The sequence below is a fragment of the Protopterus annectens genome, chromosome 13.part0 (genome assembly GCF_019279795.1).
Source record: "Protopterus annectens isolate FY-2018-M chromosome 13.part0, PAN1.0, whole genome shotgun sequence".
NCBI classification, from domain to species: domain Eukaryota; kingdom Metazoa; phylum Chordata; order Ceratodontiformes; family Protopteridae; genus Protopterus; species Protopterus annectens.
Window position 1 is genome coordinate 376,165,746 of NC_056747.1, and position 27,313 is coordinate 376,193,058.

The 27,313-nt window shown below is 42.4% G+C and overlaps 1 protein-coding gene across 1 annotated transcript in view; it reads right to left on the reverse strand.

The window, feature by feature from the left end:
- Positions 1–27,313, reverse strand: part of THOP1 (thimet oligopeptidase 1) — a 499,186-nt gene that overhangs the window by 336,545 nt on the left and 135,328 nt on the right. Inside the window, exon 7 of the mRNA XM_044053986.1 lies at positions 4,007–4,142. Coding sequence (XP_043909921.1) covers positions 4,007–4,142 — 136 coding nt within the window. The remainder of the gene's footprint in view (positions 1–4,006; positions 4,143–27,313) is intronic.

A 27,313-nucleotide genomic window follows, 5' to 3' on the forward strand; every position in this document is an offset into this window, starting at 1 on the left:
TAGGTCCTCAGCCATTTTAAGCATCTGTTTCTTTGGTATGGATGACTGTCCTGGAGAATGCTGTACTTGTTTCTTTGTCTTTAATGGTGTTTTAGACTTTGCCTTGGCTGCTGAAAGAGACTTGATAGTAAGCTGTGAAGGCCTGAAAACACCGTCAGAAGCAGATGCCTGCTCAGCGGCACCGCACCCATCCGAGGGAATAGTCTCCGTAGGCCCAATACCTTGAGTTTCCAGAGGCCTAGTTGTCTCCACGTGGGAGTCTAAGGCGGCCTGTGGCTCTGAGGTAGCGGGTGTCAGGGGCTGCGAAAGTGCCTCACTGAGAACCGGCGACTAGCCTAGAAGAGGCTTCGTCATCGGTTTTGGACCTCTGATGCCTGTCCTTTTCTTTGTCTTTGCATTTTTTATGAATTCCGGTCATCAGTTGTTCCGACGGCATTATGTAATTAAACCTTCGGCCAAAGTAATATAAAGCAAAATCAAACCGACACTTACTAGTGCGTTGGTTGAATCTAGCACAAAACCGACAACTAGCAACGTCGTGGTCAGGGCCTAGGCAAGGAATACAGTGAGAGTGAAAATCCTTATGAGGTATTTGCTTCCCACAAGAAATACAATTGTTAAATTTACTGACATCAGTCTGGAGCAAGAAAAAGTTTCTCCAACGGGGTTACTTAGCTTTATTGAAAACTTCGGTTCTGAAATTCTATTTCAAAATTCTCAGGAGTCGGCCGACCGGCACTTGCGAACTGCTTTTGCTTCGAGCACTGCGCGGCAAGAAAGACTGAAAAAAATGGCGTCGGCTGCATCTTATATACCCCTGGTGCACTGACGTCAGGGAAGAGGCGACAGCAACCGACGTCGGACCAGGACTTTGGAATTCAGGCCGACTGTGGGTAGCCTACCAGCAGGATAACCCAAGTGTAATGACTGCAACAGTGAAACACTATGAACATCCAGTGTTTTTCCACTGAAAACATTAGCACATTCTGGAAACAATCTTGGAGAAAGAAAACCCCCCACGGGGGAATCAGAAACTTAATTTCCCTTGGAGTCTGAATCAGAAAACTGAGGAAGAAACCCTCATCTGTCCCTTCATCTTCCTCTCCACATTCATCCTCTTGAATCTCTTCAGGAAAAGAGGTGTCCCTCCATTTTGCCAGAAAACACTTTATAAGAATGGTCAATAACCTGAATTAAATCCTGAGCCAGACCCAGCAAACTACTACTGCCTATAGAAATTTGAGGAGGAGTAGATACAGTTAGTTTTGTGTTTCGTTTTAACAGGAAAGATGGGAGCAACAGTGTTATTAATGGCAGCAACTGCTTCCCCATGGATGGGCACAACATTCTGACCAAACAAGGAAGATTTCACTGTTCCCTCTCACAAGACTGACAAGACCCCAAAAGCCGCAGAAGATGTGGCTAACCCCCTGTCCACAGTGGCTGCTGGTGCTACACCAGAGGGATCCAGGATAAAAGATCAGTGGCCTGACAAGCAGTGGCCACAGCAGTCACCAACTTGAGGCTGAAGCAAACTGCTAGCCTGCTGTGGTGGCAGAGGCAGTTTGCTTAACTTTTTTTCTTTTTGTGGCTAGAAGGTCAGATCATTGGACTGGCAGGTTGTTCCATGGTGAAGCTGAAAATGGTGCCTCTTTCCCTGGGAAAACAAGCAGCAAAAGCCGGTAACATTTTAAAGTCACTATTTCACACAAAAACACAGTAAAAAGCAGTTTAAAATATATTCTAACCCCCAAAAGTTATACAATTTCTCCACAGAAAAAAATGGTTTTCAGTTACTTTAATCAACTTTTAAACTGACAGAAAAAAATGTATTCGCCCATATAAAAGTATAGTTAAGTCTCATGATGGTCCATTAAACACAAAGCCATAGCTTAAAAATAATTTCCTAAACAGAAAAGTAAAATAAAACAACAGTTTTAATGTGGGAAGTTTTCCCCAAAAGGAACTCATCTGCCAGTGATCTCCAACAGCAGGGAAGCTTTGAAGGGCTTGGCGCCTGTGTTTTTAGTTAGCTAATCTCAAGCTGACTAATGGTTTGGGTGTGTGGAAGTTGCCCTGACACTTTGGAAGCTGGCTGGCTATTATATACTTGGCAGGATATAACCTGTATAGCTAAGGCAGCAGTGATCAAAATGATGAGCATCATTTGGCACCCTTACAAGTCTTTGCGATAACAGTCTCCAGGTTGTGAGACTTCACAATGTCCTGAATAAGAGGTGGTTCTCTGGCATCACCTGTTAACGTAGGAGAATCTGTGCATGGTGGCAAGTGTGCAAAACCTGAACTCTGTATGTAGAGTATCAAGTATCCGCCACTCAAGAGCTCTCTAGCCAAGGGCAGTATGGGGACACGAGAGGCCTATGCCAAGCCTGGCATTGGAATAGAGCTATGACCTTGAAGCTGTGTTCCTGCACCTAAAATTCCTACTTCCACTAGATTTCAAACATTTTCCTGGCATACACATTCTGAAATGAAATGTAAGCCATGCTGTAGTTAAGACCTAGTGTTTGGGCTGCAGACCATTCCAAGTCTTATAAGAAGGCTTGGGTGGAGAACTCTCAGTGCAGAGTACTCCTACCCAGTGGCCAGGTGACTCAAGACCATTTCTTGAGATTAGACTGGTCAGCGGCAAGCTCTGGAAGCTCTACTACGAACGGGCAGTACCTGTACCTTAGGACACCCCTCAGGGTTGGCACTGTGGGTGCTCTTCATCCTTATCTTGACTGTATGCAGATAAAAAGAACAGGTACAAGCTTGAAACTTTGGTAGTTGAGGGTGAGCTCAACAATTTCCAAGACCAGAAGGCCATTTCAGAAATGGATTTACCTCAAATAAGACCAAACCAAGGCCTCTAAAAACTAGCCTCTTAGCTTTTGTGACAGTGCATTGGCTGAGACCTGGGGCTATACTTGGGACTTGTTTATGTTCCTTTAGGAAACCTTCACTTGCTACCATTCTCATACAGGATAGTAGGACAAGAATCTTGCTGGTATCAGGGTTGTACTTTTGGCACATATGGCACTGTTTTATACTGTGTTACTTCTCAACACAGCGGTACAGGCAATGCCAGTGTGATTCTTTTTTTTTTTTTGATCCCCACAGAACATCGCAAAGATGGCCTGACCCCTGGTGCCCTACGTCCACTATGGATTAGCCTATCTCCTGTCTCCCTAGACTTACTCTGGTATTGCTGGTCATAGATCCTAAGTGTGTCCTCGGGGCTCAGATGTCTTTGCATCTGTCCGGGGGGAGGGGTTCTTTATATGCCCTACCCCCTTCCTGTCCCACCTCCTATGCTCAAGTAAGTTCAAGGGCAACTTCCCTCTTTGGACTATTCCCTCCTTAAGGAAGCATGGTCAACAAATGCTCTTCTACCCAGGATAGGCATACCCAAACCTCCCTGCTGTTCATTCAACTGTCCGAGCCACTAAGTGAACCCGGGTAAACTTGGCTGTAGTCAGGGATTTATCCGTCTATGCCACCAGAATGGTTAGTGTCAGTGGGGGTCTTAGCAGGTAATTTCACTGCCACATGGACAACTGGCAGAGTTGGTTTTAGGCAGCGAACACTAGATTGTTTCAATGATTTGTGTGTGAGGATCAAGATACTAACTGTGAAGAAAGACTAAAAAGAACTGCCAGAATATACTGGCTGGGCACACATCATAATAGCATGATATCCCAGCATGTAACAGCATTAGGACAGCACACTGATTAGAGTAGGAAACTCAAAGGAAAGTACTTGACTAACTGTCAAAAAGGATTACCCAGTCTTTAACACTTAAGAATCAAAAGATACAACGATCACAAACAGCCTGGCCACCACTGGCAAGGAAGTGAGTGAAATGGCATCAGTTATCAGTTTTAGCTATAAAAACTGGTATCCCACAAAAGGTATGACATGGAGGTATACACAGCCTTAAACATATTCTTATTTACATATGAAATCAAGGTTAGGCATAAAACAGTTCAGAAAACAGGCATACCTAGAAACTTCCTGACTCTGTCTGCAGTTTTTACCATGTTCATTTCTAAGACATAGTCTGCATGTGTGTTGAATTCAAGTAGCTTGCATTTCTCTGCTCGTAGCTGCACCAGTTCTTCAAGTATCAAAGAATTTTCCTGGGGCAACAAATAAAAAAAATTTATATCAGAGTAGCAACAAGTCAATCTTTTAATTCATAAAAGACTAAGGAATGTAAAATTCAATACATAATGAAAGTTTATCCTGTTACCACATGCAATAATTCAATATCATAGCTGATACTGCATTAACCCATGAATTTTCTCAGCTGATTTAAAGTCTTGAGGTCTTGTGCATACTACAGATTCATAAACATTTCAAAAAGATGGCATGTGACAGCCACACAGAGCTTCTCACAACGGCAGTGTAGTATACAGGACTATATGCTGTTAATGCACTTCACAAACTTAGGTCCAGCACAAAGCAAGTCACTTAACCAGGTGTTCCTTGCTCACTCTAGAAAGAAGTATGAGCTCCTACTGAGTCTTACCTGGTTGGTAAATTATTTTAAACAAAGTTTACCTTAAACAGCTCTTCCAAATGTTAAACCTCTTATTGCAGTTCTCTAGTAGCCGCATTTCAGTGTATCATATTTGCAAGCACTACGGACTTCGTACAGTTATTAAATACACTTACTGCAACTATTCCAAACACTGCACTTTAATTACATGCTATCAGAAATACAACTAAAACCCAGTAGCTATAAGAAATAGTAACTTAAGGAAAGTATAGCTGTGTAAGTAAACTTATTCTTAGTTATACGGCTTATATCTTGCTAACAACAATTGGCCAGTTTCCAAAGCTTCAGGGCAGCTATCATGCTCAAACCATTAGTTAGCTCAAGCTAAGATGACTGTGTGGGTGTCAAGGTCTTCAGGACTTTCATGTAGGGGCTGGTGGTAAAGCCCTGACAAATGCAATGCTAAGAAAACAAAAAAAAGGGGGGATGGAGCAGATACTGCAGCAGTGACCATTCAAACATCTATCATTACGGTAAATTTACTTGCATAAATACACTGTACTGTGCCCATCATATGGCTCACTAATAAAGTAGCCTTAACTATATGGGTAGATTACCACAGCTTAGACCGACTGGGAGGAGGAATGAAAAGGATCCAAAAGCCCCTGCAGAATGGTTGCAGGAAAGCCTGTCTTAGACTTGAAGGAATCTTGCTTACAGCGCTTTGTGAAAGTGTGCATAGTGGACAAAGTTGCTTCTTCCAGAATACGTCTAGAATAAAACCTTTTTACATCCATTTCCAAAAATCCACAAATGAAACCAAGGCCCTGGTAGAATGAGCCTTAATCCTACTTGGAACTGTCTTGTGGTGGGTATAACAAAGCATAACAGCAACAGCACAAGGCAACCATTTGGAAATAGTCTGTTTTGACACAAGTTGTCCTTTTTTCTTACCTTTCACAAGAAATGAACACTGTTCAGAGTTCCTGAAGGATTTTATTTTGTTAAAATAGTACCAGAGCTGTCGGAGGACTTCCAAGGTATGGTGTTATCCTTTCTCCCTCACGTTTAGGTTCTTCAAAGAAGACAGGGAGATGGATAGTTTGGCTCAAAGTAAAATCAGATACCACTTTAAGCATAAAAGGATTAGTTTTTAAGCAACACATACTTTTGTGGGAAATGAGGTAAGGTTGACCCAGCATAAGAGCTTACAACTCATTCTCTCTGTGCAGAGGTCAGAGCAATTAGCAACTCTGCTTTCTATCTTAAGAACCTCAAGTCAGCCACATTAGCTGGTTCATATGGAACAAGAGTTAATTTTGCCAACACAAAATTTAGATCCCAAAGACGAGCCACCTGTTTACTAGATGGCCTGGTATGCAACACCCCTTCTCAAAATGTTTTTATATGAGATTGCACTAAAAGATGGGGATCTAAGGGCAGGCATGTTGAAATGGCTAAGAAATAAACCTTGATACAGGAGTAAAACAGGCCAAATAATAGTACCTCATACAAAAAGTACATAACAGGAGAAACACTAGGCCTGAATGGGTGCAATTTCTTTTCTTAGCACCAACTAGAAAACTTTTTCCATGTACTAGCATAGAATTTTCTAGTGGCAGTTTTTTTTTGCCTACTTTGATACCTACTGCACATACTCAGAAAAAAAGATCCCTAAAATGTATTAAGATTCTAGCATGTAAGCAGTCAGTTACAGTTGTTTGGGGTCAGGATGCATCAAACACCCCTTGTCTTGTGTGAGTAGATCCAGACTGTGAGGAAGCTTGTGATAACTGCCCCTGGCTATTTCTGAAAAGAAGTAAGAACTACTGTTGCCTGGCCCAGGAGGAAGTCACTACAATGATCTATGGACAACTCTTCTGACTCTAAAGAATGACCCTTGATACTGGTGGAAAGGGTGGACAAGTATATAGGAACATTCCTGTCCAAGGAAAAGAAAAGTCATCAGTCTTCCAGGCTTTCTAGCATGGAGTCCTGAAGCAGAATTTTGCCAAATGATTGTTATAAGTGGAGGCAAAAAAGATCTAGTCGAGGTGTTCTTCACAACTTGGTCAATTCGTGGAAGACCCCTTGATTCAATTTCCAATCATGAGGATTTGCCCGGATTCTGCTCAGCTTGTCCTCCATATAAATCTGCTGGGACAGCATCCAAGATTCCTGTAGAGTGAGATTGTGCTTAAAAGCCATATCCCAGGTACCACAGCTAGTCTGCACAGAGGGTAAGATCTGGTTTCCACCTTTTTATGTACCACATCACAGTGGCATTGTCTGTAAACATTTGTTGTGGTCCCAGGGATCAGAGAGTATACAGATTTAAGGTATCACTGGATTTTTCTCATGTGGAGTCTTGCAACAGGAACGATTAGAATCACAGCAGCAATGAGACCCACAATACTAAGAAATTCCACGGCTAAGATAGCAGCCTGAGTGGAAAAACTCAGGAAAAGATCTAGATACAGATCTGCTTTTTCCTGAGGAAGAAAAGCTCTTTGGAATGAGGTGTCTAGGAGAAATCCCAGGAAAACAATACTGTAAGGAGGAATCAGACAAGACTTATGTATGTTCTCCTGCAACGCCAGTCTGTGCAGGAGATACCTCACCCACATAAGAGATTCTTGACACCTTGAAAAAGACTCTGCAAAAATAAGAAAGACATCTAAATAAGGAAAAAAAAGGTGAATACCTTGCAGTCTGCAACAGGCTATAATAAGAGCTGGACACTGTTTGAATACACCTGGAGGAGTGTATAGGTCAAACATTAGCATAAAGAACTGATAATGTGAACCAGACACTCAAAATCTTAAGAAATATCAGAAATCTGGATGAACAGGAATGTGATTATATGCATCCTTTAAATCTAGGGTCACCAAAAACTCAAATGGGGAATACAGAGTAACAAGTGTGAAGGGACAGCATTTTGAATTTGGGCATCATCACAAAAAGGAAAGGTCCCAAACTTGTCTCTAAGAATTTTCTTTCTTTGGCAACAGAAAAAATAAGTTATGTCTTAACATTATGTTCCATCCGAGTTGTTTATCTTCTTCCAGTCATCACTGATGGGTTCGGTTCCAAGCGCTCGGAGCCGAGCCAGCCTTATACCAAGCTTGCGTACACCAAAAACACTTGAGCTAAGCTGCTACTCATAATGCCCTTCACTCAGTTACCTCAGATAGAGTTTGTATGCAACATATAGAAGAAATAGAAAATCAGAGGCCATCTCTGCGCAGAAACCCTGAAACACCACAAAGACCCAGAAGATCTGCCAGGAGCCTTTGGTGGGGGGCAGTGGGAGGGTGTGATGACTGGAAGATCAATAATTTGGAATGTTCTGGTAAGACATAACTTCTTTACCTGAAGATGTTAATCTTCTTCCTATTCATCACTGATGGGACAGAATCCCAAGCTACTTGGAGAACCTGGATGGCCCTTATGGAAGAACATTCCTGAGAACCACTGAGCCAAAGGCCGCTCTTCCCCTGGAGATCAGATCCAATTTGTAATGCTTGATGAAGGTATGGGATTTAGCCCAAATGGCTGCTGCACAGATGTCATCTATGGAGGCCCTGGAGTGAAAAGCAACAGACACTGCGATAGCCCTAGGTTGAGTGAGCTTTGATTTGAGCAGGCTTAGATTCATTTGTAAGCGAATATGAGAAGGTAATGCAATCCCTGAGCCATTCTGACAGAGTAACTTTACATACTGCACACCCCATTCTAGGACCAGAAAAGGAAATGAAAAGTTGTTCCAACTTGCGAAAGGAAGTTCTGTCCAGGGAGACACGTAGTTGTCTACGAACATCCAATGAACGCAGGCAGTATTCTCCCTTGTTGGAATAATTTGGAAAGAATACAGGGAGCTCAATGGACTGGTTAATAGAAAAGTCGGAAACCACCTTGGGGAGAAAAAATACATTAGTACGAAGTGCTACTCTGTCCTTATGGAAGATCAGATAGGGACTCAATGCATACAGCTTGCAACTCAAGATATTCGTCTGGCTGAAGTGACTGCCAAAAACAAGGATTTCCATGACAGGAATTTTAGATCACATGTCGCAACAGGTTCAAAAGGGGGTAGAGAGGAGGACCCGGGAGAGATTCCATGCCTCCATCGGTTGTCTGATAGGAGGCCTGCTATGGAAAATTCCCTTGAGGAAGGACTTGCAAAAGTCGAGTGGAAATAAGCGGGACTCCATCTGAACCATTATGGAAGTTGGAAATAGCTGCTAAGTGGACTCTAATGGTTGAAGCTGATGCACCATTGTCAAAAAACTCAAAGGTAATGAAGGATAGTAGCCACAGGAGTTGAAAATGGATTTAGCATCTGATCATGTGACCAGATAGAGAATCTTTTCCATTTGTCCCTGTAAAGTTTTCTGGTGGATGGTTTGAGGGAGGCCAGGATAATATCACGGACTGATGAGGAGAGGGTTTCTTGCCTGGCAACTAACGGAAATGGAGAAGCCAAGCCATCAGAGCTTGAGAGTGGAAAGATTCGGTGGGAGTCAGCCCTTGTGGGTGAGATATGAGGTCCTGAGGAGTGTCCAGAATCCAAGGAGGTTGTAACAGGTGAGTTCAGAAGAAGGGAAACCACACCTGACGAGAACAGAACGGGGCAATGAGGATCACTTTGCTTCTCAACCAGATAGCTTTCCATAGAAAAAGAAGGATCAGAGGTATCGGAGGATAAGCATAAAGGAAACCCACGGGCCAATTGTGAGTCAAAGTGTCTCTCGGTGACTCCTCATGAGGGGGAAAGAGGGCAAAGTAGCTGCTGCATTTTGTGTTCAAGAGGGAGGCGAAAAGGTCGCAGCATGGCTGGCCCCAACGGCTGAAGATTTCTGCCGTCACACTCTGAGAGACCACTCGTGAGGACAGAGGATGCATCTGCTCTGTCTGTCTGCAACCACGTTGGAGCTCCCCGGGATATGCATTGCGATCAGAAAGCTGTTGTAAGCTATCGCCCAATGCCAGATTCTCATGGCTTTGCAATATAGGGGGTAGGATTTGGTCCCTCCCTGTTTATGTATCAAACGATGGACATGTTTGTCTGACTGAACAGCAATTGTTCCTGACGGAAGGAGCAGATGGAATGCTTGCAATGCCAATAGCACCACTCTTAACTCCAGGACAATGACATGCAAGTTGACCTCTATGCTAGACCACGTGCCTTGGACTGACTTTCCCTGAAAGTGCCCCCCACCCTATCAGGGAAGCATCCGTGGTCACCGCTGCGCTGGGTTGGGGAGGCTGGAAGGGGCGACACCAAAGATTTTCGCCTGTACTCATCCACCAGAGGAGATGTTGTTTGCAGGAGTTGGTGATAAGAATCTCTGAGGTCAGAGGGTGAAGACAGGATATCCACTGGGACTGAAGGAGCCATTGTAGTAGTCTCATATGTAATCTGGCTAGGGTAACAATTGGGGTGGCTGCCGTCATAGACCCCAGAGCCTGAAGGACTTCCCTTGCAGACACCTTCCTTTGACAGAGTATCACTTGAACTAGTGCTCTTAATCTCTGAAGCTTGTGAGAGGGAAGAGAGACCAGACTTGTTTGAGTGTTGAGGACTGCTCATATAAATTCCAGTTGCGAGGGCTGAAGGTTGGATTTTTCCCCAGTGAATGGTGATGCCCAGCAACTCCGCTAGTACTATAGTCTAGCGGAGGGCCCCGACCAGGAGGCACTTGGTGGGGGCAGAGAGGAGCCAATTGTCTAAATACGGAAACACATGGAATCCCTGAAGTCTCAAATGAGCTGTGACCACTGCTAGGCATTTTGTGACCACTGCTAGGCATTTTGTGAACACTCTGGGGGCCGTTGACAGACCGAATGGCAGGGCTCTGAATTGGTAATGACTGGCTCCCAGCCGGAAGCGAAGACGACTTCTGGAGCGTCTGCCCATTTTAATGTGGTAGTACGGATCCCAGAGGTCTATTGAGCACATCCACACACCCTCCCGAAGAAAAGGGAGGATGGATTGAACCGTGACCATGCGGAACATGGTCTGAATCACTGATTTGTTTAGCTGGCTGAGATCCAAAATGGGCCACCAGTCCCCGGTCTTTGTCACTAAAAAGAATCTTGAGTAAAAACTGGATCCGCACTGGTCTGGGGGGACCTGTTGGATGACTCATTTTTGACATCGCTTTCTTATTTTGGAAGCTGCCTCCTCCCTTTGACTGGGTGGAACATTGGGAAGGGATTTCGGAGATCTTGGATAAGAGATTAGGGGAATGTGATAGCCTCTGGAAATTACTCTCTGCACCCATTGATCGTCTAATAGAGACTCAGGCAGATAGGTGCAGAGAGAAACAAGCTCAGACTGCTTCAAGAGGAAAGCAATCGGGCAGGGCTTCAGGAGTGCTGATACGGTCTTCCTAAGAAAGAATCTCTGGAGTCCTGATTTCGGGGACCCCCTCTGCCCCAAAAGGGTCGCTATTGGAACCCCCTCTGCCTCTGGGGGACTCCTTACCACGTGCCTCACGGAAAGGACCTTGAGACTTCTTGTGCCACATCTTTCCACTCCTCTGGTTCCTGAAGGAGCGCTGAGGTTTGGAAAAACATAGACCCCACAGCAGACAAGGTCTTCCCATCTTGTTCGCATCTGGCTAATGTGTCCTTGACCTTAGAACTGAACAAAGCTGGTGGTTCGATAGGGGCATTTAAAAAAGGAAGACTTGAAAGAGTCCGCGAGGTCACAAATGTGTATCCAGGCGTGGCATCTCATAGCTACGCCTGCACCCGCAGCTCTAGTCGCCCCTTCGATTGAACCTCATGGACAAGTTGGAAATTGACTCTAGGGTGGCAAGCTGGGAAGCAACTTTATCGCGTGCCTCATCCGAAACTTGACCCACGAGGGTTCCAGAGATCTCAATGATGAGATCTCTCTGGAGCCACATAAAATGTACCAAAAAGTTCAGAGACCTGACAGCATAAGTCTCTGAAGCAAAAACTCGCTTCCCTAACCTATCCACCACCCGGGACTCTCTGTTGGGCGGGTGGACAGCGGGACTTTCCTCCGCAAGGCCCTTTTTCGTGGCTGCTGCCACCGCCATAGCGTCTACTGCCAAACCTCTAGACCAATGGGATTGATCCTTCGGAGGGGAGAGTATCTTATCCGATCTCCTGGGGATGGCCTCAACGGTGTCGGGATTCTTCCATGACCGCTGCACGATGAGCTTGACTAACTCATAGGTGGGGGGGGGGTCACCCAAGAAGTAGAGGGCCGAGAGCGGAAGGTCTGCAGGAATACAGATCTGTCTGAGGAAGGGCTAGAGGGCTTCCAGTCACCCCTTTGCTTCAAGATTTCCAGGATGCTGAAATGAGACACTGTAAGGGGGGTGACCGTGGGGACCCTTCCCCATCATCGTAGTCTGCATCTTCCGTGAGGGACTCCTCTGGGAAGTCCATGCGTTTCTTCTTACACACCCGTTTCCAAGGAGGTTCTTCGTTGGGAGCATTTGAAGAAGACTCAGAAAGGAAAATACCCTGTACAGGGGTTTCCTGGGCCTTGTGCTCTAGGAGTCTTGGGAGGTGGCCTTTGATAGCTGCAGCTCAGAGGGAACGGGTGGTAGTCCTGACTTAGGAGGATTGCACAAAGCGAGCACCCTCTCCATCACCCAGAAAGCAGGCCTGCCTGAAGAGGAATGGGAGCCTGGAACCAAAGAAGACAATTTCAGAACCGGAGTTGCAGTCCGATCCCGAGGACGGAGCCTCAAGCAAAACCGGGGAGGGAGTCACCCTCGGACGGAATCGGTGACACAACTGGAACCATGGCCGGCCACCCCCCAAACCGGAGATTGAGGAAGGGTGGGTTCCAACAGAACTGAAACCCAAAGGGGCCTCGGAGCCTCAGACACAGTCGTCCGCACCGAGGCAAGGGGTCCTCTCATAGACGTCGGGAATATGAGCCTCGGAACCGAGGGGTCCAATGGAGGAGAATACGTGGGGGTTGCCGGGGCAATGGACCCAAAACCCGGAGTGGGGTGGGCTCTAGGAAAATTTGTAATTCTCCTGGCGGTCAGCAGCTGATCAAAGAGGCGCACCACGTCCAATTCAGAAAGGCTCCTGGTGGACCTTACCAATGCCCCTGAGAGGGAATCTGGCCAGTCCAAAAAGGGGCTGAAGGCTTGTCTGGCAAATGGATCAGCAGATGGGGAGTACTGGGTCTGTGGTGTATTGAAAAACAGCACCGAGGATTCCAGTTTAGAAACCAGCAGCAAGGGAACAATCGGAGCCGAGAACGGGCTCGGAGCCTAAGTCACAGCTGGGTTGGAGGTCAATAGCTGCTCCAAAGATGTTATCTAAACCAACATCGAAGCGGAGATGGGGGATGTCGGTGCAGAGGTAGAGGCAGGCAAACTGGTCAGAACCGAAGTTGCAGTGGGAGCCATAGTCTTCGGTGCTGATGAGGTGATCATGGCAACTTGTGTGTGAACCATTGGAGCCAAACTCGGCGCCAGGTGGTCGGAACCGAGGAGGCAATTTGATGCTCGGTAGAAGTCTTATGGGCCTTGTGCTTATGAGTTTTGCCCCTATTACCAGCCGATGAAGAGGGGTCAGAACGAGGATGTTTCTTGTCCACAGAAGGAGAGGATGATACCTCAGACGCAGAAATAGCCTCTGAAAAGGTGAAGGAAGTAGGCCCTTGAGGATTAACTTGTTACATCTTTCATTCAGCGTCCGCTGACTGAAGCTGGCACAGATGTCACAGGGAGGTTTCGCTGATAAGTGCAGAACCCCCAAACAATACACATATTCCTCATGAAGATCACTATTCGGGAGTTTACCACTGCAAGAAGCAGTGTTTAAACCCCGTAGTCCCTTTCTTTTCAGACATAATAGAAACACACACATGCTAACTAGAAAGAAAGTTAGAGAAAAAGAGAGAAGGAAATACCAGCAATGGTACTGGGAATACCACAAGGGTAAACGGCAAATACCAACAATGGTACAAAAAAAAGAGATACCTATGGGTAGAGCTGAGTGAGAAATTAGATCACACTTATCTGGAGAACTCAGTGAAACACTGCTATATGGCTGTGTGGCAAACGAGATCGGAGGTAACCGAGTGAAGGGCATTGTGGGTAGCAGCTTAGCTCAAGAGTTTTTGGTGCACGCAAGCTTGGTATAAGGCCGACTCACCCATCATGATGAAAAGGAAAAAGATTAACAACTTCAGATCATTCTTTAATAAAACATTTCTCCTAAATGAGGGGGTGGAACTGTTTTTATCACCCCCTGAGACAGCACATGCTGAATGACAGTTGTGAAATGAGGTGTTTGATCTGGTGGATGAAGAGGATCCCTAGAAAAGGAGGGACTGACACCCACTTCCATCTGTAACCTTGACAGATTACTTTCAGAAACAATCTGTTTGATACTATCTTTTGCCAGAGAGGGAGAAACTGAAGTTCAGGCTTTGTGGAGGTATCAACGGTTTTGCCAGGGTGGGAAGGGGGAGGGGAGTCCTGTATATAGTCATTCAGAAGTATTCGACTGTCCTTTGTTCTGAAGCAGTCCCTCCTTTCTTTTTTGGAAACCTCTCTATCATTACTTTTTAAAAGTAAGCTTACCAAGCAGCTTGCTGGGTTTATTTTGCTTTTTAAAGAAGGTTATAGGGGTAGCAATAAATTTCTTGACAAACATGGAGAAGGAAGGCTGAAAAATCTAAGAAATTAAGGAATCAAATTCCATCTCTCATCACACTTTCTAAGGACCTCTACAGCAGATGGTCCAAAACCTAAGCAAACCTCCTCCTAACAGTTTAGTGAGAACAGCCTTAGAAGTCTCATCAGCAGAATCATAAGCACATTTCAAACAGTGAGTAGCCACTTGAAGCACAGAAGCAACCAAATTATGCAAGACAGATTTCTCCTAAGAAGATGAAATAAATGCCAAAGTATTCCTACTATTCCCCAAAGAGACAAGCATAAACTTTAACATAAGCTTGACAGTTATGAATTCTAAAATAAGTGCTGCAGAAGATCACAATTTCTTTCCACATTTTTAAATGCTTTCCCATCTTTGTCAGGAGAGGGATTGGTATTAACCAAATGTTTTAGCGGTAGCTGGGTTCACTAGAGCAATAACTCTAAGTATGATCTGTGATGAGTATATAAAAATTTATAAGACCGGGGAATGTAACACTATGTTTTCTTGGCAGTAGCAGGTTGGCTGTCAGGCAAGGTATGAGCTGCGTCAAAAATATCCTCCAATGCTGAAAGAAAAGGAGGAAAAGGAGAAGGTTCTGCAAATCTAGTTATAATACATCTTATCACTTCAAGGACTGTGCAATATCATTGTTCCCACTAAAACTGACCCATTCTGGAAATAGTTTCACAGAAAGACAATCCTTCAAAGGGAGTGGCAGAAGTCACACTCAGAATACAATTCAGAAATCTGAGGAGACAAATGAAATCTGTTCCTTCATTATCATTTTGTGGTTCAAAAACCAGAATCTCTTCAGAGACTGAGTAACCCCCCCCCCCCCCCGAAAGAGCTAAACTGGAAGAGTCAGGAGCATAAACTAATCATTGAGCAAAGCACAGTAAATCACTTCTGTCCAAAGAGACAGAGAAATGAGAAGGAATATGTCTAAGTATTTGCTTTTCTTGACAGAAATTTATGAAAAAGACCTACTTTTGCCAGGAAAAAACTCCCTAGGGATAGGTATAGCATGCTGGCTAGGTGAGCTGAAGTGGTATTTCCTGCCCCTTCTCCCAAGACAGATAAGACTGTCTCTCCTTTGCCCACCATGGGCACTCCAACATGACGTCCCTAAGCCCCAGTCCATGATGGTTGTAGGAAGTATACCAGAGCAAGCCAGGGGAAATGAAAAATGGCCTGAGGAGCCAGAAACAATTACAGCAGTCACCCATTTGCAGCTAAGGCACTTTAGCAGACTGCTATGGTGGCAAAGTCCGTTTAGAAAGTTTCTTCTTTTGGTGGCTGGAAGAGGGAAGAACTGAGGAACTGGTAGGCTGTTTCATGGTTAAGATGAATAAGATGCCCAGTTTCCAGGAAAGACCGGTAGCAATAGTTAAAAAGTAGTAAAAAGTGAATTCCCCCAATAAAAACACAGTAAAAAGTACTTACCCCAGTCACCAAAACTAAAATAACATGACTATACCTCAGAAAACAAGAGTTTTTAATTAGTTTTAACAACTACTTAACCACAAAAGTAAAAAAGCTGATGCTCTTGTTTAAAAGTAATTAAAAGTCACACAACAGTCATTAAAAAAACACTTGTTCCTAAAATTATTACTTTAAATAAAAGGGAAGAATTTCCCCCCGAAGGGAACTTCTGTCCACAATGGAACTACGTTAGGAGATTGTTAATCCTCCAATGCTTGCAAGAATAACTCTCTTCGATGGCAGGAAAATTCTGAAGACCTGGTGCCCAAACTTGCCCGTTTAGTCTGATCAGCTTGAGCTAACCAGTTTAGGTGTGTGGAAGGTGCCCTGAAGCTCTGGAAGCTGGCTGGACGTTATATATTTTTTAAACACTTTTATTAGATTATCACTCAAGACATAAGCAAACATACACTAACATAAAAGAAATCAAACTTAACATTTTTGTTATTTACATACATTATAAATCATATAACTTTTCTTTCTTTGTAACTATCAGTCCAACATAATGTAAATCGTTGAATTACTGCCTTCCCTTAAATCTCACCCCTCTTCCTCTAGATTATTCTGCATATATTGCTTGAACAATTTCCACTTATTTCCATTTAAACTGCTCCTGATCTTTTCCAAAGATCGCTCTTTTTTAGTTCTTTTACCTCTTTTATACCATTCAATACTTCAGATACAGTTAGTTTAGACCTTGATTACCATTTTCTAGTAATTGCTTTTTGGCAGCTAATAAAATGAAACTTAATAAAGGCTCACTATGTCTAGGTAATTCAGACCAGTGTTCCAGCTCAAAAGAAATTAAAGAATAATTTCCTTCCTTGCAGTAATTTTTTCACACAATACTTATGATAAAGTACTCTGCAAGAAATTTCTAAATGTGCCAAATCATTACATTCCCGAAATATACGTTCCCAGTTACCCATTTCTTCCCAATAACATCTCAAACATCTGACATATACCGGAGAAAAATTTCTTTGAAGTCTACTTGGGGTATAAAAATACCTTTGCAAACACTTTCAAACAAGGATCCTAAACCTTCTGGACTTTATTGGACACCTGGGAGCCTTACATAAGTTCTCCCATTATTCTTTTGTAAATTGCTTTTCCAGTCTCTCTTCCCAATCTTTTCTTATCTCCTCTGATGGGTTCTTTTAGTTATTATGCAATATTTTATATGCCCTACTAATTATCCCTTTAACAGCAGCTTCTGTTCTAGATTCAACTAAATGCTGTACTACAGCAGGTCTATAACTTAAGATTCCCCTGTTTGTCTTTACCTATAATCTAATATCAATCCCTGGTAGGTATGTCAGTCTCTAGCCCGCAATCCAAACGTCGACCTTGCCTCATCCCACTATTGTCTTTACATCTCTGGTTATTTGCTTCCAATCATTGGTTACTTTGCCAGTTCTCTTCAGTAAATTCCAGCCTTCTATTACCTACTTTCTGTACCCCTAATTGCACCCATCCATACTGGCAAAATCTCCTTTCTTTATTCTTGTGTTGGCTTAGTTTTTACAATACTTCCTGGTATTTCATGAATACAATATTCTGTATGGTTGTTATTCTCCTTTAGGATCTACCTCAAAAATCCCACTCACTATATTTCTTGAACTTACCCCTGCTTCATCAACCCTTTCCATTTTGAATTACAACTTTCTCCTTGTGTTTTTTATATATACACACACACACATATATATATATATATATATATATATATATATATATATATATATATATATATATATATATATATATATATATATACACATATATACATATATATAAATCAGCCTTAACTGTATAGCTCTAAAATATCTCTTCAAGTCAGGTAATCTTAAACCACATTGTTACATTGGATCAACTTATCCCACTTAACATTTGCTCTCTTCCCTTTCCAGATACATTTCTTCAGCTCTATTAATTATTGTCTACAACCTCTCCACTGGTTGATAAAAAATATGCCTGATCCATAGGGACAAAAACATTTTCACTCTCCATATCCATAAACCAGTTCAAGTTTCTTGACTTCTGTATTATTTTTTCTTTAGTCTCTTTCAACATATTCTTAGCTGCTATGACAGAAGCCTTTTTAATCCATATTATGTCCCTGTAAATATGGGTATTGCTGAACTAAATTCACAAGTGGGTACATAATTTATGGTTATCGCTTTTGCTTCACCTTCATTAATTTTGTATCCTAAAAAGACTTGAAACAGTCTCACAATGTTCCACAACACTGAGATGTCTTTTTCTGGATCCATCAGATACAAAATAATATTGGCAAATAAAGCCAGCTTTTCTAGATTAGCATACCAATTGCATTTCTGAATTCTTTTTGTCAATGGCACTAAACAGAAAGCAAATAAACAGGAAACAGGACACCCCTGCCTGGTCCACTATTTAAAACAGAGCTCATCAGACAGGAACCCTCCCACTTTAATTCAGTCTCTGATCCTTCATATATCATCCTAATTAACATTACTGTATCAGGGAGTGCAAATGCTTCTATTGCCCTACTCAAAATCTCAGCTTACTCTATCAAATGCTTTCTCTGCATCAAGACCAACCAACAGCGATATTTTCTTATATTCTGCTTCCCTCTGGATCATCATTGTTCTATTAATCTTGTCAAATGTTTGTCTTCTCTCCACTAAACAACAATAATACATACCTATCAATTTTGGCAATAACTTTGCCATTCTTTTAAGCTAGTATAGACATAAATACTTCAAGTTTAAAATTGAACTCTGTCTATGTTGTTGTCTTTCGGCTTTTCCCGGTTAGGGGTCGCCACAGCGGAACTCCGGTCCGCTAATGATTGGCAGTAGATTTTTCACGAATGCAGAGGTGCAGCTCAACGTCCAACCTTCAATGAAGGCACGCCCATTTACGCATGTCTTTCGAACACCCACCCAACCGTGGGGAGGACATGCAGACTCCACACAGAAGGCACTCCCCGCACTCCAGCCAAGAATCGAACGGGAGAACCTCTTGCTGTGAGGCAACAACGCTATCACTGCACCACCGCAGAAGTCAAAAATTGAACTCTGTCTATATGAAGTGGATTTGAAGGATCTTTGCCATCTTTAGGTAATACAGCCAGCACAACTTTCTTCCAAGATGTTGGTGCTTTCCCTCCTTTTCAAATACTGTTAAACAGAATCTTTAAGATCTTTTATCACTTTATTCACTCCTATCTTCCAAAAGAATACCATATGTTCCAGGAGACTTTCCTGAAGATTGATTATACACCGCCATCTTTATCTCATCTCCTCCTATCTTAAATACTAGTTGTTGAGCCTTATCTACCTCTTACCTTGGTATAATTAAATCTTCCATAAATACTTCCATTTGTGTTCCCATTTTATTTCTACATTTCCTGCTTCATGGACATTTTCATAAAATTTCCAGAACCTCTAACACCAGTAGCTATTTTTCTTGTTCTAGACTCCTTATGTTTGGCAACAACCCTGTCTACCTTTTGTTATCCAAGTTGTTATACTAAAAGTTTTGTGTTCTGGAGTCATTATCAAAAAAAACGGTTGCTTAACATCACTCTTTCTAAACTCATGTATATAATCCAGAAGATCTCAAATGTTTTCTTTAGTACTAGGTATTTGTACCCCTGCTCATTCTGTAAGATTCCCCTTACTCTACAATACTTAAACTTTTAACAGCCCCTCTAAATAATTCCCATTACTTCTTAACCAAATCTCCTTCTCCTTTATTTCTATCCTGTTTTCCATTCTACCCCAGTCACAAACTATAACTTCTGAAGATATTTCCATTTTCCCTAATAACGCTCAAATTTCTACTACCCAATCCTTAAATATTATCTTTTAACATGTAGGTAAGAAAGCACCATTGTCTCATTTTTACTTCATTATCCTGCATTTTTATCTTGTTTTTTTATCAGCGTTTAAGCTTTCAATTAAACACGTTTCTGTGAAATATAATGTTCTAGCCCAGTTATTTACCTTGGGGAATAATATGTAAATTCTGCCTTTCTGCTACTGACTTCACATTTTCTGTGCCAAATATTTTCAAGAATTTCTTCAGTAATCAACCCTCTTTTGTTAAATTTTCTCTTCTAGGTCACTAATACATTCTCACCATTGCAGATCAAGTTCCAGGCCTCACCTATAACATTCCCTGCTGATAGCAGACTACATCTCCAAAAGCTCTCTTAAGCTCCATAATGGCAGCTTTTGGTGGACTACAAGTACATACCAGCATAGTCCTCCTCCCTTGCCAAAAGTCCCGTACTACCGCTACTGGAACCCCTCCAGAATTAGTTTAATTACACACCCTTTCCTTTGTCTCTGGTATACTGCTACATATCCATCCCGAAATTTCTTCTTTCTTTGTCAATTTCAGATGATCATTTCTTTCCATGCATCTCTTATAGTACTGCTCTTTGCACTCTGCATTTTTAACAGAATTCAGTACCCTTTCCTTTTTGTCTATACCTGCAAAGTAATTTACATTCCAAGATAATATAGATAGCATAGCCATTATGATAAAAGCTGATGTTCCCACTTATTGCATATGTCATGCTTTGAATGTGTATTTCCAATGTTCATGCTTTCATGTTATATGCATACACTATGGTTTGGCAGGCTGATCTTTTATGCAGTTGTTTCTAATCTCCATTTGAATCTATGTCACATTTTTTAAGACTTTTTGTTTTAATGAAAACCCTAAAAAAAATTTCCAAAACAGCCCCAGCTACTATCCCTTACAACTATTAACCTGGGTAATTATGTAACTGATAAAAATACCCCTAAAAGTTGATTCATTAGTTATGGATCTGAGAACATATGTAAATAGTAACCCAGCCTTTGAATGGCATGTGTTCAAGGTAGTGACAAAATCCTTCCATGGTGCTCAACTTATAATCAATGGCATGGCATCTAGGTCCAGAAACACCATCATACCACTGTACTCTTCCTTTAGCAGACTATCAGACCCATCACACAGTTTAATGCCCCCTTTGGTATACACTTGTTCAGGCTCATGCAGCAACTGGAACATAGGTAGGTACTGGGCTATCGGCCCTGGGACCTATACAAGCACAGCCAAAAAGGTACCTTGGCTTTTGCCACCCAAGAAAATTATTTTCCTGTGCCACTGTCGAGCAGAGCCACAGAGGTGATCCCCGGGGTGAATTTCCTATTTCCCATCCAATCATCAAGATTTTTCTTGAAGAGTGCTAATGAGGAGCTTTGTTTGATATAGATAAGTAGTTTATTAAAGAGTATGGGAAGTCTCTGGGACAGGAATCTATCCCTCCGGTATGTTCTGTTTATAGTGGTGACAAGATTTAGGTCCCTAGAGCGTGTAGCTCAGAGGGATTGGGATTTATTTAAGTGGAGCATGTCCAACAGCTCTGGGTTTGACATAGCTTTGCATGTTAGGCAGAGATCACCTCTGAGTAGGCGATATGTGACAGAGTAAAGCTGGAGTTTTTTGAGACCGTCTGCATAGGGCATCTGTTCGAGGCCGGTAATCCTCTTTGTGAAATATTTCTGCAGCCTTTCCAGTTGTAGATGTCTTGTGAGGTACATAACCAAAAGGGGCGTTGTACTCTATAATGGGTCTAATGAGTGATGAGTAGAGGGGAACAATGACCTCTTTTTTTCTGGATGAGAAACCTTTTGTGATGAGGTGTGCCACGTAGAAGGATTTCCTGACTACTGTGGTGATGTGATTATCAAAGGAGAGACTACTGTTCATCTGTGTCCCAAGGTCTCTTACCACACTTTCATTGTTAAGTATACTACTGCCTATGTTGTAGTTCATGGGTACAGAATTTTTACCAAAGGGGATGACGATGCACTTTTTGGCATTGAGCTTGAGGCCATGGCTTTGACACCAGGCATCTGTCTCAGTGAGGCCCTTTTGTAGGATGTCCACATCGTTAGGAGTTTTGATTAAGGCTCCTAGTTTGAAGTCATCTGCGAACTTCACTAGCCAAAGACCTTCTGTGTTAGCCTGTACTTCAGAGAAGTAGATACCAAACAGGAGAGGACCCAGGACTGAACCCTGTGGTACTCCACTTGTCACTGGTCTGAAGTCGGATTTGGAGTCTGCTTCTTTCACAGTGTGGGTTCTGTCAGTGAGCCAGTTGGCAACCGATCTTGTGACCAAGTTTAGTGAGTATCTATAATTCCAGAGTGGGGATGGTGTCAAAAGCCTTGGCAAGATCTAGATAGGCTGTGTGAACCACCTAACCCTTGTCTACGGCTTTGGTGACTGCTTCAAAGTAGTCTATCAGGTTTAGGAGACATGATCTGCCTTTTACAAACCCGAACATGGTGGGATCCAGAGTTTGGAGATTACCAATGTCTTTGTTTATAAGTTCCATGATGATACGTTCCATGGCCTTGCAGACTAGGCTCGTCAGGCTAATGGGGCGGTAGTTCCCGGGGTCCGTGGTGGCTCCCCCCTTGTGGAGTGGGATAACCATTGCTGTGCGCCATTCAGCAGGTGCAAAGCCTGAGGTGAGGCTATGATTGTACATGGGACTTAGGTGGTGTACCAGTTTGTTCTGTAGTTCGTGTAGAACACAGCCTGGGATGTTGTCTGGTCCCATGGATGCTGTGTTCTTGGCTTTGAAGAGTGTGTTTTTTTACCTGTGCAGCCGTGATTACAGGAACTTTGCATTCTTCCAGTATAGAGATGGGCTCTTTAGGGGGTGAGGGGGGGGGGATAAAGTTAGCACTGAACCTACCTGCCAGGATGTTGGCAATATCAATTGGGTCTGTATATTTAGTGCCATTGTGCTGTAACTCAGAGCAGATCTGAGTGTTGCCATTGAGATTCTTGACATAGCTATAGAATGCTTTGTGTCTGTCTTTAGAATCAGTGGCGATTTTGTTTTGTTTTCGTAACTAGATTTGGAGGATTTTATCAGGGATTGCAACTTCTTACTGAGGATGACCAGGGAGCTCCTCCACTCGTGGGATTTTACTCTCTTTTGCAAGAGTTTCTTCCTTCTGTTGTACAGTTTGTTTATGGCAGGGGACCACCAGATTGGCTTCCTTTTTTTGGAGCATAGGGTCTTGGTTCTGTTTGGGATAGCACGATCCATGCACTCATGCAAGTGCTTATAAAGTGCAATTGTGTAGGATTCAGTAGTCGTAACTGTACTGTCCATCTGCATGGGTGTCATGAAGTTCACCACTTCTGTCTTAAGAAGCATGAAGTTGGCCTTGGAGAAATTTTTTTCCATGGTTTCCTTAATGGGGGGTGGAGGCAGGATGTGGATATCTAGGGTAATTAGCTTATGGTCGGATCAGACCAATGAGGCATTGACTTCAGGTCTGGAACACCGGTCACTCATATTGGTAATGACTAGATCTAGGATATTATTGCCCCTGGTGGGGGTGTGGATAGGTTGATCCAGGGCATTGGAGTTTATGAATTCCAGAAAGCGTTGAGCAAAGGAGTTGGTACAGGAGTAGTTTTCCCAGTTAATGGTGGGGTAGTTGAAATCGCCCATTATTAGGGTGTTTGGTTGAACCCTAATATTTTTCAATACATCAAGAAAAGAGGAGTGGGAATCCTGGGGCATGGTGGGTGACCTGTAGCAAGCTACAATTTGGAATGCAGTTTTGCCCACAGTTAGTTGCACTTGGATAACCTCGGCTGCATTATGCTAAGCAACTAGCCTGGAGGTGTGGATATCTTTAATGAATATGGACACACCTCTGCCTTTGGTGTTCTGGTCCAGGTTACATGGCCAAAAAGTGTGGTATGAGTTATAGCCTGGTAGTGTAGGAGTGCTCTCTGGAGCCTTGAACCAGTTCTCAGTCACTGCACAGATATCGATGTTCTCCATTTTAAGGAGTGCCTCGAGTGAGTGCATTTTGAGATTTAGACTTCTAGCATTGAGTAGCATCACCCTCAGTTTTTGCTTGCCTGTTCCTGTTACGGTGGTGAATTTGTCATTCGAACTTTGCCTAAAAAAGGCACTATAGTGGCGGCAAGAATCTTAGCCAGTATCCAGAATCCCAGGGGTGACAGGTGCAGGCCATCTCTGGCAAAGCCTTGTGGTCTGTCGACCATGTCATCCCAGGCAGACAGATACTGGATCCCTTTAGAATGGCACCAGAAGCTTAGCCAATTGTTGAAGTCGATAATTTTGTCCTTGTACTGCGGCATCATTCTGGGTGATGGCAGAATGCTACTCAGGGCTAGGGTCATACCTGCCTGGGCTACAAGATCGGAGAACTCTTCCATGCCTCTTTTCATGTAGTCCAGGGAGGTACGTCTCAGGTCATTCATACCAACATGGACAATGACAGAGTCATATTTGTAGTTATTGTGGAGTGACCTGAGTGTGTGGGTTATGTGGCGGATCCTGGCACCCGACAGGCAGCTGACAGTAACCTTCTCCTTGTTTAGCCTGGTGAGTTGGACATTAGTGTGCCTGACTATAGAGTCGCCTAAGACTAGTGTGTTGGGTACGTTGTTTTGCCTTATTGGATGTGGTTGAGTGGCACACCGAGTCTGCGGGCTATGTGTCATTTGGGTTGTGTTGGGGGTGGAGGTTGCTTGCATTTCTGCTTTGGAGGTCTCTCTTGCTTGAGCAGATTATTACTGAGAGCCTCCACGAATGTTTTTGTGTTTCTATGTGTGGATTTTGGTGGTGTAGATTTAGTGAGACTATGTGACGAGTGTGGTGTGGTGCAAGTGTTTACCTTCTCCTCTTGACTGTCATGTTCAGTCTTGATTGGAGAGAGCTTTACCTCCAGTTTGGCTAGATAAGTGCATCTCTCACAGGTTGTAGTGTTGGGTGGTAGGTGGAGAGGGCTGTCTGTGTACATGAGGCAATTTCTACATTGCCCCAAGATGCCCAGATTCATCAGATAGACAGGAGAGAACACTGGGAGCTGACCCTTGGACATGCCAGAATAAAAAAATTATTTTCCTCAAGATAAGTGCGGAAAGGGAGTACAAGAGCTGTTTCTCTCTAAGCAAGTGAGGAAAAAAAGTACCAAAACTGTTTTCCTCTAGGTAATGAGGAAGGCTGAGTGCTGTAGTAATTAGTAGGTTATTTAGTGCTTACAAGTTCTGAACAAGTGCTGATCACGAATAAGCAAATTCAAGTGCTAAAAGTAAGAATCTGTATCTGGACTAAACTAGTTACAGGAAAAGGGGGAAATGAGTGCAAATGTGGGCTTTTAAATCAGAAAGTTGAGAGAGATGGAAAAACTGCCCAAATGGCCAATAACTACAATTTCTGGGCCAGAACCACTCCTTATGTGGTAGATAGGTTACCTAGTGCTTACCACTCCCACTGATAAGCTAGAAGGCTTCCCTCCAACACAGAAAGCTTGGGGGGTTCAGAAGCTTACATACAGTCCTGGATACAGCAAATCTGAATCTGGACTACACTAGTTACAGGAAAGGTTCCTTACAAATGAAATATAGGAAGTAAACAATATCCTATGCTGATCACCTCAAAGCCCTACCTCTTTGCTTGGTATCATACAGTCTTCTGCTTGGCATACGAGTCAACCCTAGACCCTGTTTTGATGAATCTTTTGCACAGCTGCAAAACAAAGAGCATCAGAACTACTGGATACAAATACCTAACTTTTGCTTGCGACATAAACAGGACATGCTGGAGACATATATTTCTCAGACAATTCTCATTCTCTGGAATAGGATCCTCTTCCATGTGAAGCAAAGATCTTCTCTATCCCTATTTAAGCTCAACATGGATCAATGGATGGGTAACCAGAAATTTACTCCCTACTCTAGCACCTATGTGTCTGATGGACAGCAGCAGTTAGTAAATTGTTCCATATATAGAATCTAATATGTGGGTCAAATTTGGGTTACATGGCCAGGCTTAAGAGGCCTGTAGTGGTTGTTACCCTAGTATATATCTATAAACCTATGAACTAACACACAAAAATATTTACATCTTAAAAAACAAGTTTAACTCTTCAAACAGGAATAATTGTCCAAAACTGACAGATGCACCAGCAAGCACTACCTCACCTGAAATTAAGGTTACCCATTCAAAAGCAAATGCTACAACCTGTGCTCTCACTTACACTGAATGATGTATTTTCTTTTCTGTTCTTTATATTCCTCACCTAAATGTGAAAAGCAGCTTGTATGCTTTCAGAAAACATTAACTTTTAGCCCTAAGAAAAAGTATATTGGTCATCTTAAAATAAAACTAAATTGTACACTATTCTAGGAAATGCATTAAAATATTAAGGCTGGTATATTTTACTCCCAATAATTTCAAACATTATTTTTCACTAAACTATTTTGCCATTGTAACTTTAAATTCTGCATTTCCTTAAGCAAAGAATGCTCACAAATCTTGAGAGTAATTGCTTGCACATGTAGAAATCTCATCTCCATGTAATAGTAGTCAGCAATGAATCTTTGTAAGTTTTACTCAGGACAGAATGTACAACTGCCTTTAGCTGCACACTACTCAACTCCCACTAAACATTTGTTAATAGAGGAAAAAAAAAAAAAAAAGCCAATATATTTCCCAATGCAAAAACTTGGCAGTTTTCATGGCATTCAGTTTGACTTAATTTTCAAGCCTACTTGCTTATAAAAAAACACTTGTTTATAGCTTAAGCCAATGGCATTAATCTAGACATTCAGCTTCATAAAAATAAGACAAAATATCTTAAGTCTACATATAATATACTCAGTGCACTTTTATACCCCACCACACCCCAGTAGCCCAAGATCAAAGGAAATCAACATTAAACTTGCTTTTTACCAACCTTTCTTGTTATACTGTAAAGCATACATTTTGTACATTTAAAAAGTACTTTAACACATGCAACAGTCACCAAAGAGACTCCCTCCACATTTAAAATAGCCCTGACTACACAATGCACAAAACTATTATATATAACATGCAGTTTATATTATGACATTTTACAGAAATAGTAATAAAATGTTTACTTAGTTACTTTTTTCGTTTTAGTGTCCTTCTAAACATTAATGACAAAGTGGGATATATGTTTTAAAGTACACAAATAAATTTAACAAAGTCAACAAAAGTACAGTCTCTCAGTCTCTTTCTTGCAGAGCCATATTTCACAAAATGTGATTGATGTTTTTCAGAATTCTGTTTACTAATTTCAGTGTTGCTGGTCTTATTCCCATTCATCCCTATCCTCAACACCAGACTCTGGTTCAAGTCCAAGGTACTCCTAATTCTAGTCAATTTCTGCACTTTGTTTCGTCTCTCCAGCATTTTCCTTTGGAATACTGGAAAAGGTTTCACAGGCAAGTCTCTCTATGAGCTTTATTGTCAGAAGTAAGAGAAGTTTATTTCCCCCTGTTTGCTGGCTCACTTCTTGTTGGATAAACATTTTTATTTCCTCCTTAGCCAGTTCTGCATCACAAAATGTCTTTGATCCTCCTGGAAAAAAATATTCTGAAGACCACTGGATACAGCAGCTTGAATCTTGCACAATTATCTCAACATTCCCTGAATGCTAGGACAGATTTGCTCATCTTCTGTCTGGTGTACAGTGAATAATCATCATCTCCAATTTTGAATATTCTACCCTTCAGTCACAGTTTTGCCAAGATCAGCTCTTTGGAAAAATTTTTTTTCCCGATTTGGGCCCCTTCCTTTACTTAATTTTT